The 17908-nt window shown below is 46.0% G+C and overlaps 1 protein-coding gene across 1 annotated transcript in view; it reads left to right on the forward strand.

The window, feature by feature from the left end:
• Positions 1-17908, forward strand: part of LOC122932537 (stomatin-like) — a 71593-nt gene that overhangs the window by 40050 nt on the left and 13635 nt on the right. Inside the window, exons 3-4 of the mRNA XM_044287011.1 lie at positions 17373-17476; positions 17560-17632. Of these exons, the coding sequence (XP_044142946.1) occupies positions 17373-17476; positions 17560-17632 (177 nt within the window). The remainder of the gene's footprint in view (positions 1-17372; positions 17477-17559; positions 17633-17908) is intronic.

The raw sequence follows: 17908 nt of genomic DNA on the forward strand, positions 1-17908 counted from the left end.
GTGGATATTATGTGGCAAAAATATATTTAAATAATAAGTAAAAAATACTATAAAATATTATTAAACAAATAAAAGTAATAAATAAAAAGGAAAGAGTGAAAAGTTTACAAAAAGTGTCAGTGTTCCCCAAAGTGTCAGTGTTCCCCTCTTGGGGGATATTAATTGTAGCAGAAATATATAAATTAAGTTAAAAAAGATATAAAAAAATACATAAAAGAAAAAACACCCACACCAACCAAAACCGTTCCCATTATCGCCCTATGCACGGGAAACTATACATATTATATAACAAAACGAGCGACACAAAATAGGTATCTAATTATAATAATTTATTTTGGTGTCAGTTTGCATATTTGAAGAATAAGTAGCTATAGTTTGAAAAAAATACTTTAAAAAAATGTTTTGTACAGTTTCCCCCAAATAAAACGAAAAAATAAATTATAAGACCCTATGTGTCAAGTAAAAAATTGTTGCAAAAATTATTCTGGTAGACCCAACACATCAAAAAGTTACAACCGTTCGAGCCACCACGTGCGCTAAATCACAAAAGAAGTGTCTTTTCAGGCCTGGTTATTAAATTGTTAACCAATAAACGCTTTCTCTACTAGTAAGGGAAAATGCTTGCTTACTGGTTATTGCATGGCGCCTGTAACTGGCAGGAAGTGGTAATAACCAGGCTGCGCCATCCTCTGCAGTGAAGGAAATCACTGGTTTATGAACAGGTTCCTGGCCCCAATCTTTGTGGAAGTCTGTAAGGTGACGCCTATTGGTATGTGGTCTGTGCATCAGCAGCTCCACAGATGTTCTCCAGCTGCTAACAACGCTGCGTACCTACGTAGTACAGATTCCCGGAGGCTCGCGACTCCACATGTGTTTTCCAGCTGTCAGCAACACTGCGCGCCTGCACAGTACAGTTTTCCGGACGCTCACGGTCCCACAGGTTGTTACATTCCAATATTGAATCTTTGCGCACTTGCACTTGCACTTTCAATCACCAGATTAAGTCCTCTTTCGAATAGTCCGGGATTTTAATATTCTAGAGGTATTTTAGAGATTATTGCAGGGGTGCAGTCAGTCTATTGCGTTATGTAGGTATCGTAAGTAAAATCAATACACAATAATCAAGCGGGGCTTGGCTTTCACCTTTGTCACCGAGACCAGTAATTCCATCAGTGAAAGCCAAGCCCCGCTTGATTAATGTATTGATTTTACTTACGATGCCTGCATAACGCAATAGTACTACCATGCATGATGTTGCTAGCATGCAATGTTTAATACTAGCATACATAAGAAGAATAATGCACATTTTATAAAGAAATGTGAATTTGATATAGCATTGTTTAGTATATAGTCGTACTAGTCACAGTCCGGTCCAGGTTTTGATTCCAACTTAGGCTCCTTATAAGGAGCAGTATGTCCCCCTTTCTTTATACAATATTTTGCCACTGAGGAAGAAACCCATGTGGTTTTGAAACGCGTCTGACTAGAAGACTGACTGCACCGCTGCAATAATCTGTAATATAGCTCTAGAATATTAAAATCCCGGACTATTCGAAAGAGGACTTAATCTAGTGATTGAAAGTGCAAGTGCGCATGCGCAAAGATTCAATATTGGAGTGTAACAACCCGTGGGACCGTGAGCGTCCGGAAATCTGTACTGCGCAGGCGCGCAGTGTTGCTGACAGCTGGAAAACACTCTTGGAGTCGCGAGCGTCCGGGAATCTGTACTACGTAGGTACGCAGCGTTAGCAGCCGGAGAACATCTGTGGAGCTGCTCATGCACAGACCACATACCAATAGGCGTCACCTTACAGACTACCACAAAGATTGGGTAAGAAGCGCATAGCGCTATAAAAGAAAACCACCCATTACGCCGTATGTAAGGCGGTGAAGCGACCGGACACGTAAGTGGAACTGCGCCCCACTACTAACATCTAACGCATATACCATTGTGTACTAATATACTGGACACTCACCCAAGCTCCACAGAACTTTCCACTATTCAGTTAGAGGTAAACTAATTCAGAGAGAGACAACATAAAAACGCAAAGGGTTGCAGTCTAAATACCATATAGTAGGCTGCGAGAGCTCCGCAGCTTAATACAAAGGAGGGGCCGGGACTATTATAACCACATTGCTATTTGAGTTTATAATTGTTTTTGATTGATTTTATTTAGTTCTTACATTGTTATATGGCATATTTATGTTAGCATAGACTGGTCAATTCTAGGCTTGATTTTAGAATTTTAGAAGTATAGGAATAAATGAGATCTATTTAACTTCTTATGAGCTGGGCATTTTCTGTTCATTTTTTCATTCCATAAATTTGTACCTGACTACAAAACGGGGCCACTTTTAGTATTTTTCCAGGGCCACTTTAAGTTCCCAGTCCGCCCCTGCTTTAAGCCCATATGACACTGCGAGATATTCAGGTCAATTACTGGAAACAAGTCTTCATAGGGATGCTCCTTCACAGGGGCATAGCTAAAGGCTCATGGGCCCTGGTGCAAGAGTTCAGCTTGGACCCCCTCCACCTTCCCTTATTGCTTTATAGCAAGGGGCAGTGGTGCTGTCTGAGGCAAAAATGTAAACGTTCCCCCCCCCATGCAAAATTCTCAACCTAACCCATTCCCTCCAGTCCTACTGTTAAAGGGGTCGTCCTCTTTTTACTACTGATGACCTAACCTCAAGATAGGTCATCAATATCAGATTGGCAGGGGTCTCCCGGAACCCAGACTGATCAGCTGGTTTGAGGAGAGGTCAGTGCTGATATGAGAGCTGCTTTCTCTGCTCTGTATACCTGCTCGCTGCAGCAATTACAATGATGAGCAGGTAAACAGAGCAGAGAAGGCAGCGCTCGTACAAAAAAAAAAAGCAGACAACCCCTTTAAAGACATACTTGGAAAACATTACATACAGCGCTACAGAACATACAGGATAATACAGCGCCACATATGTACCTCTTACATCCAGTGGTGTCTCCTCTCTGATGTAGATATTCTTTTTCCTCATCTTCTCCTTTCAGACCAGACCGCCATGGTGACTTCTTTCAGCCGTGTCTCGTCCCTGCAGAGTTTAACAAACAGACATCTTACTTTCCTACTTTCCATAATCCTCCTCACCTTCTCAACACCCCATCCTGCCCCCCCCCCCCCCCCAATACTATACTGCAGAAACAGTCCCCCTGAAAATACTGGTACAATACAGATAGTGTGACAGTACTAAAAAATACCCCCCTACCTTTCAGTTCAGACCCCCCATCTCAGACCAGACCTCTGTCAGACCCCATATCAGACTCGCCTTAGACCTCCATGTCAGACCCAGCCCCAATATCAGACCTTAGATAAGACCCCCATTAGACCTACAGACCCCATTAGACCTCCAAACCCCAATTTCTTACCCCCATTAAACCTCCAGACCCCCAATCATCTGATTAGACCTCCAGACCCCCAATCAGACCCCAATTAGACCTCAAGACCCCCTATTAGACCTCTCCAGACCCCCATTATACCTCTCTAGACCCCCAGTCAGACCTCTAATCAGACCTTTCAGACCCCGAATAAGACCTCCAGTCCCCCCAATTAGACCCTTCAGACACCCATATCATACCTCCAGTCTCCCCATTAGACCCTTCAGACGCCCATATCAGACCTCCAGTCCCCCCCATTAGACCCTTCAGACCCCATATCAGACCTCCAGTCCCCCCCATTAGACTCCCATATCAGACCTCCAGTCCCCCCATTAGACCCTTCAGACCCCCATATCAGTCCTCCAGTCCCCCCCATTAGACCCTTCAGACCCCCATATCAAACCTCAGATCAGACTAAAATAATAAAATAACTTACCTCTCCTGCCGCCACTCTCTCTGTCCTGGCTCTCTTCTTAGGGCCCGCACTGCAGTCACCTGACTGCCTGCAGCGTCGGGTCAGAGTGTGCTCTGTACGTCCTGACGCTGCAAGCAGCCAGAACAGAGCAGTGTGGGACCTGAGAAGAGTGAGCAGGAGGAGGGGGTAAGTACGGCGCTCATAGCGCTTCTCTCCCTGCCTCATGGAAGCGCTCACTAGGATTCTCTTTATAAGATGCAGTGCAACTTATAAAGGGAAAATACAGTGCCACTGTCAAGGGGGGCCCTCTGGAACCCCCTGGCTTGGGGGCCTGGTCGCAACTGCGAGCGCTGCGACCCCTATAGCTATGCCACTGCTCCTTCATGATGACTGGCCTGTATAATCGTGCCGCATATCTCTCTGTGTAATCAGGGATGTGCTACTGATAATGAATGTTACTAAATGAAGGAGGAATTAATGTGATAGCGATCATTCCTCCCCAGTCACTTTACATTGGCCTGTGTACATTGCGGCCCCTTGAAATAGAGCGATGTGACAATGCGGCCCTAAGACCAAAAAAGGTTGTGCACCCCTGATTTTAAAGATTCCTGAGATCCCCAGAAATTAAAAACCCCAAGAAGTGACCCCATTTTGGAAAGAGCACCCCCGTACGAACATTTTAAGTGGTGGAAAGGGCACTTTTGACCTAACCGGTGTTTTTACAGAAATGAATATGTAGTGGTTGGTGAAAAGTGGATCTGTAAGCTATGCGGACTAAATCAGAGATATAAGGTGGTACAACTACAGGGTACATCATGGATGAAATTAAATTAATACTACATGGATGAGTGGTATATTCTGAAGCACTTCTGCATGCACAGGCCAGGTTTTTCAGGCCAGGTTTCGCAGTGGTTAATGGTGTATTTCCTTATCACTCTTTTGGAACACACCCAACATCTTATTTGGGTCCTTCCCTTCCTTGCTCTCTGGGGGACTTGACCTGGAAAATGTTGCCCTAGTACAACATGGACACCATGACTTCCTGAAGTACTGGGACCCTCCCCGGCCTGGCTTTGAAAAATTAGGGCCTTGATAACCACCTCTTGGAACTGAAGGAAAGTTCCTGTGTGGCCTGCAGATTGAAATAGCAAGTACGCATTGCACATTGCCATCTGTACAATGTGTACGCCCAGCTTTTTGTACCACACTTTCGTTTTTCATGTGGCATTGTAGGGCTTCAGAAGTTGATCTGAAAGATCCATCCCTCCCATGTGCCTGTTGTAGTCCAAGATACAAACTGGTTTGGGGGTAGTGGTTGTGGTACCTCGTACAGGAGCAGGGGAGCTGGTGTTAGTGTGAATGGTGGTCAGTACAAGGATGTCCCTCTTGTCCTTGTACATAACCACCAGCATGTTCTAATGGAGGAGAGCCCTACTTTCACCCATTCTCAGTGGTTGCCCTACCAGGGATCTAGGCAGGCCTCTCTGATTTTTGCGCACTGTGCACCTCTGACAGTTAGGGACATGAATAGGGGTATGCTGGTATAATAGTTATCCACATAGAGGTGGCACCTTTACCCAGCAGTGGGTGCAGTAAGTCCCACATGATCTTCCCACTAACTCCTAGGATGGGGGGGCATTCTGGGGGTTCTATCCTGGATTCTTTCCCTTCGTAAAAGTGGAATTTGAGGGTGTACCCGGAGCTACTCTCACAACGTTTGTATATCTATATGCCATACCTTGCCCGTTTGCTAGGCAGGTACTGGCGGAATCTAATCCTCATTTTGAACAGTAATAGTGACTCATCTACACTGACATTTTTATCTGGGTTGTACACCTCAGAAAACTGAGTGTTAAAGTAGTCAATGACAGGCCTCACCTTGAACAAATGGTCAAATGTCGGGTCATTTTGGGGTGTGCACTGTGCATTGTCGTTGTAGTGTAGGAATTTTCTAATTGACTCAAATCGTTTCCGGGTAATGGTCTTACTGTAAATTGGAGTCTGGTAGAAAATGTCTGAACTCCAATATTGTCTAACGTTTGTTTGTTTTTACAACGCCCATATGTAGCACAAGTCCCCAAAACTTCATCATCTCTGCTGCACTTACTGGGGTCCAACCCAGGGGTCTAGCGCATGCCGATGTAGAGTTCTGATCAATAAATTGTTGGGCGTATAAATTGGTTTGGGCCACCATTACATTTACAAAATCTTCAGAGAAGAAGATTTTGAAAAAATCTACTTCAGTGAAGCCCACACTATCTATCTGTATTCCGGAGCTGCCCACAAAATCCGGAATTTGGGACTGATCGTTAGGGGGTTGGGTCCATGTGAGTTCACTCTGGGGGTCTGCCTCAGGTGTTGTTCTGGGGCGCCTTCTAGGCGGTCCCTCATCAGCGGATAGAGGAGTAGAGGAAAGTGACATACTCCCTCACTGGCAGACTCAGTATCGGAGGCAAGCATGGCGTATGCCTCTTCAGCTAAGTAAACTCGGGATGGATGGGCCATTTTTATTTTCTGCTAAAAAATAAAAAATTAGCTGCACAAAAAAAGTATTTTACACAAAAATAGAAAATTGCACTGCAAACTAAGCAGACGCGATCAGTAATGGACACAGATTGCGCGTGCAAAAACTGTAGTATAAAATTTCACTACAGTGCTCTGCAAAATGCACGCAGATGGTGCGTTCGTGCAAAATTCTAAACTGACACTAACTGAAATATATATATATATTTATATAACTAACTACCACTAACTGCAGGTCTTTTTTCACACAAAAAAATGTAAAAAAAACTCAAAAAATGTGCAGATGTAAATGAGCACACTACTGATCGGTGCTCTGCAGCACACAGGCACACACACAGATTGAGGGAAGGGACAGGGACGGAGGGTGGTTTAGGGATCTGGAACAGATGCAAATGAAAAAAAATAATAATCAGTGCAGCATATCTAGATGTTCATCTTTTGTTCTTTCAGCAGGAAAAGTTGAAATAGCAGTGGTGGTGCACCACAAGTCCCAGCAAGCCAAAAAGCAGCACAGAAAAGGACAGAACCTCTCTGCATGCAGTCACCAGCTAGAATGGCTGCATGCAGCGAGGTTCAGCCCTTTCCTGTGCAGCTATAGCACTGCTATTGGCTACAGCGATGTTCCAGCCAATCGCAGCGCTGGCAGGGGACGCCAAAACTAGTGTCCCCTGCCTCACCTCGGAGGAGACCGGTGCCTCAGTATTTATACTGCCCCCTACTGTTGTAATGCTCACCCTAAAGAGCCCTCAGCTTCTACAATGTCCCCTGCAGTTATATTCCTCCATTTATTGTCCTCAGAAATTATAATTCCTTAGCCCGTCCACCATACAGTCCCATGTAAATAACATTATTTCCCTCCCTCCGCCATAGAGTCCCATGTAAATACCATCACACCATCTCTCAAGCCCCCTCCAATATACAGTCCTATGTAAATAACATCCCTCTCTATCTACAGCCCTCTCCAAAATACAGTCCCATGTAAATAACATCACACCATCTCAACTGCCCCCTCCAATATACAGTCCCACGTAAATAACATCACCCCCTCCCCAGCCACCTTCAACATACAGTCCCATGTAAAGAACATCACCCCTCAATATTCAGTCCCATGTAAATAACATCACTCCACCCCACTGTCCCATGTAAATAACTTCTCTTCCTTAAACCCTAACATACAGTCCCAGTTAAATAACTACAACTCCCAGCATTGCTCTGCCTCTCCCTTTACTTACCTCTCCTCATGTAGCAGACATCACCACAGCTTCTTCCCAGGAATTCTCTTCACTGCTGAGCCGTCCTCTCCTGCATTGGTCACATGATGGTCACATCATCACAGGTCCTTTTCAGCTACTGCATTTAGAACTGATCACATGGACCGTGATGTCTCACAGGTCCTTCAGCTCTTGCAGGGCATTAGATACAATTGTATTGCAGTCCTGAGGACATAAAGTTGTATCTAGCTGACAGGCAAGACATTCGGGGCCTGGGACAAAACATCAGGGGCCCAGGCACCGAATGTTTTTACCTAGCAACGTCTCTGGGACAGTAGATAGGGTAAGGGTACTTTCACACTAGCATTTAAGTTTTCCGGTATTAAGTTCTGTCATGGGGGCCCAATACCAGAAAAAAATGCTTCAGTTTTGTCCCCATTCATTGTCAATGGGGACAAAACTGAACTGAAGAGAACGGAGTGCTCCAAAATGCATTCTGTTCTATTTAGTTGCGTTCCCATACCGGAGAGCAAACCGCAACATGTTGTATTTTGCTTTCCGTCCTGGGATGCAAGTCAACGGGGACGGATCTGTTTTCTCTGCCACAATAGAAAATGGATCCGTCCCCAATTGACTTTCAATGGAGTTAATGACTGATCCGTCATTGCTATGTTAAAGATAATACACAATGGATCTGTTCATAACGGATGCAGATGGTTGTATTATCAGTAACGGAACCGTACGGTACATGGACAGACAATCAGAATAGCAAACCTTCACTGGTAAACTAGCAAGCTAGGAACCTAAGCTTAGGCATACTGGAGAAGGTACCCTATAGCAGTGGCGTGCCCAGGGGATGGCGGGGGAAGGGGGGTGCGGTCCGCCCCAGGTGCCGTCTCTCAGGGGGGTGCCAGAAGCAATGAGCGCTTCGATTAATACAGATGGAAGCTCTCGATGCTGGAGTGCTGATGCCCACATACTGCGGCGGGGCACGTGAGCGCATAGTTCCCTGCCCCGCCGCTGATCACCGCCATAAGCTTCAGGCCTAGTAGGCCTGAGGCCTATGCAGTAGTAAAATCCTGATCATCGTGCGCGCCTGTGCCTGGACGCAGCAGCACAGTGAAGTGTGCGCGCCATCCTCTCCACTGCAAGTGCAGGTGAGTATTTAGCTTTTATTTTTGTTATTTTTTCTTTTTTTTTTATCTTTTATGTGCCAACTTTGGGGAACATGTGGGGGGGGGGGGCACACAGGAGGACATGTAGGGGCAAATTATTATGGTGGGATACTGTGTGGGGGCAAATTATTATGGGAGGGATTATTACTATGTGGGGGCAAATTATTATGGAAGGGATTACTATGTGGGGCAAATTATTATGGGAGGGATTACTATGTGGGGGACAAATTACTATATGGGGCAATGTGGGGGAAACTACTGTGTTGGGGCAAGGTGGGGGAAATTACTGTGTGTGGGCGTTGAAATTGGGGGAAATTACTGTGTGTGGGAAGTGTGGGGGAAATTACTGTGTGGGGGCGTTGTTATTAGGGGAAATTACTGTGGAGGGGCAGTATGGGGGAAACTACTGTGTGGGGGAAATTACTGTGGAGGGGCAGTGTGGGGGAAACTTCTGTGGGGGCAGTGTGGGGCAAATTACTATATGGGGCAGATTACTATATGGGGCAGTGTGGGGGAAATTACTGTGTGGAGGAAATTACTGTGGGGGCAGTGTGGAGGAAATTAATGTGGGGGCAGTGTGGGGGAAATTAATGTGGGGGCAGTGTGGGGGAAACTACTGTGTGGGGGCAGTGTGGGGAAATTACTATATGGGGCAGTGTGAGGGAAATTACCATATGGGGTATGTGGGGGGAAATTACTGTGTGTGGGGTAATTACTATGGGGGATTACTATGGGTGGCAGTGTGGGTGAAATTAGTATATGGGGCAGTGTGGTGGGCGTTGTTATTGGGGAGGCACTTTAGGGGCATTTCTATTATTTCTGGGGACACTATACAGGGATTATTACCTGGAGCACAATACATGGTGTTATTATTACTGGGGACATTATAGCTGCTGTGGACACTATAGGGACATTTGGGGTAATTTATCAAACTGGTGTAAAGTAGAACTGGCTTAGTTGTCCATAGCAGCCAATCAGATTCCACCTTTCATTTTTGACAGCTCTTTTGGAAATCCAGTTCTATGTTACACCAGTTTGATAAATGACCCCAATTATGTCTACTGGGGTCACTATTTTTTCAGCAGTATAGTACCTGGGACATTGGGGAGCACAACAGGCACAGTATTGGCGGTGGCAGCAGGATGGGGAGGTTAATGGAAAAACTGAGAAATCTAACGTGTCTGTGTTACAAAATCTGTAGAGACGAGATGTGGCTAAAAGAATTTGTCATGGCGGTCTAATGGAGGAGAAAAGGAAAGAGAAGGTCTACATGACAGGAGATGTCCCTTGATATAAGAGGTATGTGGTCAAGTATTGGGAGGCGGGTGCCAGAGAAATGACCCGCCCTGGGTGCCAAACACCCTAGGCACGCCACTGCCCTATAGACCCTGAGACAGCCAGCTATAGGCTGGGGAAGTATTAAGACATGTACGCTGGGCCTTTAAAAGTCAGGGAGCGTGCAGGCCCTAGGGTGAGAAGAACTGGCCAGACAGGGAAGTGCAGGCTGCGTCCTGCAGGAAAGGCACAAGACTCTGTAACACCCCAGAGTTGTGTTACAACACGCTTCTACCATGATTTTGCTCATGTCTTCACAACTGTGCATTTAAAACTTTGTTAAATGTAAATTTCCTTGTAATTTTCCATGTTCACCAGCAGGTGGCAGCAATGGATTGGTGAGGAATTCGTTTCAGTTTAGTATATCTAGGCTAGAATGGTTCATTCCAGCTTAGCTCCCCCTCTGTGGAGGTGTGGGCTGTTCCCACATCCTTTACCATGGGAGGAGAAGGAAGTGCGGTCAGTGTGCCAGCCACCCCTGTTGGGGAAGGCTGTGTGATAGAGTTCAGGAGTCCCCCTGCATAGGGAGGAAAGCCAGGATCTTGTCTTGGCTGAGGCATTGATCATATTCCCAGTCTGAGCCCTGCAGCCTCAGCTGTATGACAAGAAAGCAGCCAACCTCTAGAGTTCCAGGACGAAAGAATTCCCTGAGAGCCTATCTGTGAGTAAAGTCCAGAGACCCAGGAGAAGCCATATTCCTCCTCAACTAGTCAGTCCCCACAAAGCAGAAGATAAAGAGAAGTGCAGAAGCTAAATTCCTGCCACAGTTTCAAAGCTACTAAGCAGATGTCTTTTCCTGCAAGCTCCAGATTTATAGTGCAGAAGATTTATTCCTGCCAACCATTGCCAAAACCTGCTGGGACCAAAGACCAAAGCTGCATAATGTTTGGATTCAAGATATTTTTAGTAAAGAAAAGTATGAACTTCACCTAAAGGTCTGGACATAATTTCTGCTGCAAAATTCATCTATTACTCCTACTATCACTACACTAAATTTATTGCAAGTGAGCCAGGAGCCAGGAGTCCAGCCGTACCCAGGTAGGAGACACCGTTGACAAAATTATCACTACCCTATGGAGACATTATAGGCAATTACATTACTCTGGCATTCCTAACCTGGGACGTGTGTTATAACACCTTGGGAGGACCCTGTGACAGTACGCTACAATTGGTGTCACAAACAAACTATAGACTATTAACCACCTATATCCTTAGTATCCACAGTATCCGAATTATGTGCCTATTCCTGCCAAAAACAGGATCGGATTGTGTGCCTACCCCTACTGAAACAGGATCGGATTGTATGCCTATCCCTGCTACAAGGCCTATAGACTGTGCCAAAACTCTGAAAATTAACTTTTTTTGCTTTATTACGGTGCCAGCCAGCGCTAATCCGTGCTCACCAGCACTCCAATGGTTAACTCGCCATATTCCTGCAATGGCGCCATTTCTTCATGCCCTTTGGAAGCAGGAAAACTCAAGAACGCCCTCTCAAGAGCGAGAAAAATTATGTCTACGCCCCACTAGAAGCGGGAAAACTCAAGACTGCCCATCAAGAATAGGGCTCCACCCTCATTTCCTGCACTGATCGTGGCAGAGGAAGGAAGGAAGATGGTGCAGCCCCCAAAGCCAAGATGGGACCAGATGGTCATCGGAGTCGAGCCAGTATATGAAGACCACCCGCCAGAGGTGGAAGTGTCTGCACCGCCAAGTGCTTCATCATCAACAACCGACGTCCTGGCCCAGGAACCAGCTGCGTCCTCGGGAGGATTTGACCGCCGTTCCGCAGACAGCCGCGACCGATGAAGATGACCAGCAGGAGGCACCAGAACCGGCCGCGACACCAAATAGTAGCAGCCCGCTCCCTGAAGCCCATAGCTCCCCCTGCAACGCGCCTTGTGGGTCCCGATACTGCTACTAGGCTCGAACAGGCCTCGCTCCGCACACCTACTGCCCAGAAGAGACAGCCCCAGACCAGGCCATCTGAACCCCGAAGTCCAGCTAGAGATTACCGGTTACCCCATGGGAATATAAGACCGCCATAGAGGAGTGGGTCAAACAAGTCCTAGACGACACCCAGCCTGGCGACCCTAAGCTCACCAGACAGAAAGGGACAGTCCTCTGGTTTTCCGTACAGTGAGGAGTGGGCTTCCTTCAGGACAACTTCGCTGGAGCAGCGATAATTGTGGGCCACCGCTCCGTTAAGCGCCCCTACCTGCCGCAGACCCGCCACTGTCTGGATATGGGCGATCAAGTAGAGTACACCCCAATGCGGTCCCTTCAAGGCCCTTTCGCTGCAGGAGTGACTTTACTGGCCAAACCGTTATCCCCTGCCTTAACCCCAGAGACTTGGCAGGAGGACACAGGCTCTGCAGGGAGGGTCAGACGTCTTCAAGAAACCCCAGATGGCCAAATAAGGTTCAGAGAGCAAGCGCAGCCTCAGCCAGAGCCCCTCATCCCTGACCTGGCTCCACCCCCAACACTATGGGTGGGCCAGGTCAACAACTCTATTCTCACCTTTAACCCCAGGGTGCAACCCTACATTTTGCCCTGGAAGCTACCACAGGCACCCCCAGTTTGCCTGCCAGAACCCCTTCAGCCGGAGGTTTTGCTCACCTCTGCACCGGCTAGGGATCCCGGCTTGCAGCAAGTCACCATTGCATTCTCCAGGCTGACTGCTCAGCCTTTACCAAAAGACACCACTAGAGGGCAGTGGCGCACCATTACGGCTGCTAAAGTGAGCTATCAAAGGCAAAAGCGCCCCCTGATGAGATTCAGTAGCTCCAGCAACGAGGAGGACCTGGAAGTCCTTCTCTAAATGCCCTTCTCATTCTAAAATAAAGGACTATTGGGAGCCACAGTGTGGACTGGTCTTGAAGACTGAGAGACTGCTGGCCAGTTTTGTTGTTTCCGGTTGCCACAAGTTACAGCTTCAGCTGGATGGCCACTCTTGTGAGGACTCCCCCCATCATCAACTTCTGTTTTATGCCCCAGTTCACATTGTTTTATCCCCTTTCTCAGGTTACTTGAGAGCCTCATGGAACTATAGTTCTCATTATGATGATGTTTTATGTGCTTTTATATAACATTTTATACCATCCCTTGGATTGTAATTAACTTTATTATTCCTGTGGATTACAATTTGCTTTTATCTGTTTCCCAAAGATTCCAGGAAACTTATGGACTTTTCTTCAGGTCCATATTAAGCACTTCAAGGAAAAAAAGGACTCAAGTCATATTTGAGTGTATTATTGCACTAATAAATGCCTAACATTTTTGCACATTTTTAGCTTGCACTCAAAGAAAGGACTCAAACGTGTACCTGAACTCTTTTTGTGATCTCTATGTGATAGTTTTGCTTAAATTTTTTTGCACTAATGTTTACAGGTTATGCAACGTTCAAGTACTTATGCCCATTGTGTGTATTCTTTTCTAGGTGCCGCAATGTGACCTTCATGCACTTATTGTGATATTGCACTAACTTTTGCACTTAGCCAGATATGTAGCACCTTACTTCTGTGTACCTTGCTTTACAGCTCTTGTCTCTTCCCCCCTTTATACATACTGCCTATCTGGACGCTTAATACTAATAGCCTACACCCGGTGTTATATATCTTGGGTACCCAGGGTAGGACCAAGTCGTAAGTCCACACCACACGGGTAACCCTGCTGCTTCGGGAATGGTTAGAGGAGTTTTTGACCCCTCCTTTCCGTTTGTTATTTGTTATTTGTTCAGGATTGCTCCCATCCTGAGGTGTCTTCCAGGAGTTCCAAGGGATTACTATACCCTCCTCCTGTGACATTGCCAGAAGCGCATGGAGAAGCTAATACCTCCCCTTCTGTGTCTTTGCCTAAGGTGTAGGACTCAACCTTAGAGCCATTTTAGCTACCCATAGTCACCATAGTGATCGTGCTATAAGCCTTATATTTTGACTTTGGTTCAGGGAAGGGAATACAGGATAAAGCCACCCTTCCATTTGCGGGCATTTCATTACATAATGGTGGGACTACAGAGTAAAGACACCCCCATGCTTTCTTTTGTATTCGGATCCAAAATACTTCAAAGTGAGTCAGTAGTGATTGCTTAGTGCAGACCTTTGGTTCATTGGGTTTACCGAGAGGGAAACTGTTACTTAGGACAATAGGAAGAAACTAAGAAGGGCAGTAAACTAGGTAAAACGTGAAACTTTATTAATTATAGGGAGATAAAAACAGCCCCTACAGACAAACAACATGTACAAAATGCACACAGAAGTATACTGATAGGATGACGGGTACAAAGAAGAGCCAATCCCGTCTAAGTGTACTGTGTATGGTGGGCAGGACCACTGGTGGTAGGTCGGCTATGTTAAAGAGGTAAACTAGCCCTGTTGCCTCCCTACTTGGCCTGGTCCGACCCTACTTGGTAATCCACGGGACGGGGTCCAAAAAAAAACCCCAAGGGGTGGCCCCGACTGGAACTCTCGTCCTGTGTAAATGACCCTAACGAGGCCCTAGACACAGGGAGAGCACAGGCAGTCCGAGATAGCTGACAGCCTAAACTGTAGAAAAATAGAGTATACACAATGTTACACAAAATATATAACCCCGCCACCAAAAACCTGATTGAGGAGTAGAGTGACGGTGGTGCTAATGCGTCCCGACGTGTTTCCTCCCAGGAAAACCCAGGATTCATCAGGGGACACTGCAGGCAGGTTGACTGAGTATATGAGTGGCACCGGTCGGCGTATGGCTCCAAGGACCACCAACAAGCTGGGACCCAGGGTGGTGGTATCCGCTGTGGTGGGGTGACCGGTAGCCGGGCTAGTTTACCTCTTTAACATAGCCGTACCCGACCTACCACCAGTGGTCCTGCCCACCATACACAGTACACTTAGACGGGATTGGCGCTTCTTTGTACCCGTCATCCTATCAGTGTACTTCTGTGTGCATTTTGTACATGTTGTTTGTCTGTAGGGGCTGTTTTTATCTCCCTTTAATTAATAAAGTTTCACGTTTTACCTAGTTTACTGCCCCTCTTAGTTTCTTCCTATTGTCATTTGAGCAGTACTCAGGGAGGCACTATTGCCTGCCCCTGTCTGACCATCGTCGTTTTTGTTACTTAGGACACCCTACTCATGCGGGCAGGAACCTCAGGGTAGCTGTTTTGTGTTTGTCTTTGTTTGTCTTTATGTGTACTACATGCAGCACCCCAGAGCTGGTTCCTCCCCTCCTAATCATAAGTCGAGGGCGGCTTAACTCAAAGTAAGGGGGAATGTAACACTATACATCTGGAGCTTGCAGGATAAGACATCTGCCTAGTAGCTCTGAAACTGTGGCAGGAATTTATCGTCTGCACTTCTCTTTATACTGCTGCTGCTTTGTGGGGACTGACTAGCTGAGGAGGAATATGGCTTCTCCTGGGTCTCTAGACTTTACTCACAGATAGGCTCTCAGGGAATGCTTTCGACCTGGAGCTCTGTAGGTTGGCTGCTTTCTTGTCATCCAGCTGAGGCTGAAGGGCTCAGACTGGGAATATGATCAATGCCTCAGCCAAGAGAAGATCCTGGCTTTCCTCCCTATGCAGGGGGATTCCTGAACTCTATCACACAGCCTTCCCCAACAGGGGTGGCTGGCACACTGACCTAACTTCCTTCTCCTCCCATGGTGCAGGATGTGGGAACAGCCCACACCTCCACAGAGGGGGAGCTAAGCTGGAATGAACCATTCCAGCCTAGATATACTAAACTGAAACTAATTCCTTACCAATCCATTGCTGCCACCTGCTGGTGAACATGGAAAATTACAAGGGAATTTACATTTAACAAAGTTTTAAATGCACAGTTGTGAAGACATGAGCAAATCATATCAGGTAACAAGGTAAAGGCTCTTAGGAGACAGTAGCAGGGTAGAGGTGTGTCATGACACAACTCTGGGGTGTTACAACTCCAGCAACGGGGCCAACTGTGGGTGAGGAAGAGGAAGTACAGCAGGTCCAGGCCGCTGGACAGAGCGAGAAAGGTAAGTGAGTATGTCAGCTCTGTACACAAAAAAAGAATACATATTTTTAATAAAGACCAACTGAAAAAAATGTTTTTGCTCAAAATAAGTACAATGCAATGATAAACATAAAAAGGCCCTCAAAGGTGTACATAGCCTTTAAAGGGATATTCCAGTTATTTAACGTTATCTCCTATTCACAGGAGACAACTATTAGACTGCTGTTCAGGTCCGACCTCTGTGATCCCCACTGATCACGAGAACATATCCCCCTCCTCGAAATAATGAAGCAGCAGGTCCAGCATACACACTGCTGCTCCATTCATCTCTAAAGGACTGCCGGAGATAGCTGAGTACGGCACTCCATTCATTCACAAGGGCCGCAAGGTACAGGCCTCAGTTATCATGATCGGTGGGTGTCCCAGCAGTCGGACCCCCACTGATCTATTAGTTATCCCCGATTGTTATCTCTTATCCTGTGGATATAACTGGAATACCCTTTTAATCTTTGTATATATGAATTAGGCTGGGGCTACATGGCGATAGGCGCCCCGTGACACACGGAGTACTGCAACGCATGAATTGCAAACATAGAGACCTGATGGATTTTGTGTTGCAGGGCATGACATACAGCGAATTGTTGCCCCAGCCTAAGTCTCTAACGTTATAATCAACTTCCCCGGTATGTTCACACGGCTAAAATCCGCTGCGGATTCCATTGTGGAAAATTCCTGTTTTATGTGGCATAATCCGCCATCGACAACACAAACAGCTTCCTATTGACTTCAGTGGTGAAAAACGCCATCATTTGCACATGGAGGCTTTTCCATCTGATGCTGATTTCAAATCCGCTTATGAAACTCCATGTTATTTCTTTGAAGTCACTTCTATGGGTCCACATCCGTGTAGCCTTTCCGCAGGTCATAGAACATGTCCTATTCTTGTCCGTTTTACAAGAATAGGTTTTTCTACTGATGGGAGTGATATCATTGCGGAATGCACACGGCCGGTATCCATGTTTTACAGATTTACACTACAAAATGGATACGGTTGTGTGCATGAGGCCTTATTACAGAAAAAGCTAAGACTGATGTCAAAATGTGGAGCGGAAGTCACGACCCAACTACAGTGTATAAACCGGAAAGTAGGATGATAACAATATAATGAATATACAGCAAGAGCTAGGACTGAGAATGGGGAACACAGAAATGCCTCTTGAGCTGATCTGCATTTTCGGTTACAGGATGTCCGATCCTACGTTTTATTATGTTTTTGGTTCGTCCATTTCCACCAGTTATTATAACGATAGCGCTTCTGTTTTTCAGATGCAATAAAAGGAGATATTGGTGTTTGCGGCTGGATCATTCTGATAGTATCTGCTCTGTTTGCTGCCATCACCTTCCCTTTTTCCATCTGGTTCTGTGTTAAGGTAACTGAAATCAGCAGATTCGTATCAAGAGCTATAACCTTCTGTGGAGCCGTCATGCTTACTTTATCATGTGTATTCTCTAGATAATTAAGGAATATGAACGTGCTGTGGTGTTTAGACTGGGACGTATAGTCTCTGGAAAAGCCAGAGGTCCAGGTAAGGTCTACTACTATCATAAGGGATATATGTACATATATATATGTATTGTACGTTAGTAATAACAAGAAATATACAGTGTTTTACGATTTTCAGTTTGTGGCTTTAGCAGTGTTTTGGATAGTATAGAATTTTATACTGCAAAACTTCACTTAACTCAAATGTGCCGATCCCAGCACAGTTATCATCATTTAATATAGTTTTCGGGTGTAAATGATGACTGAAATCAGCGTAGATTTAATTCTAGGCGTACGGACTGCTGGAAGATGTGGTAGA

The sequence above is a fragment of the Bufo gargarizans genome, chromosome 3 (genome assembly GCF_014858855.1).
Source record: "Bufo gargarizans isolate SCDJY-AF-19 chromosome 3, ASM1485885v1, whole genome shotgun sequence".
NCBI lineage: Eukaryota > Metazoa > Chordata > Amphibia > Anura > Bufonidae > Bufo > Bufo gargarizans.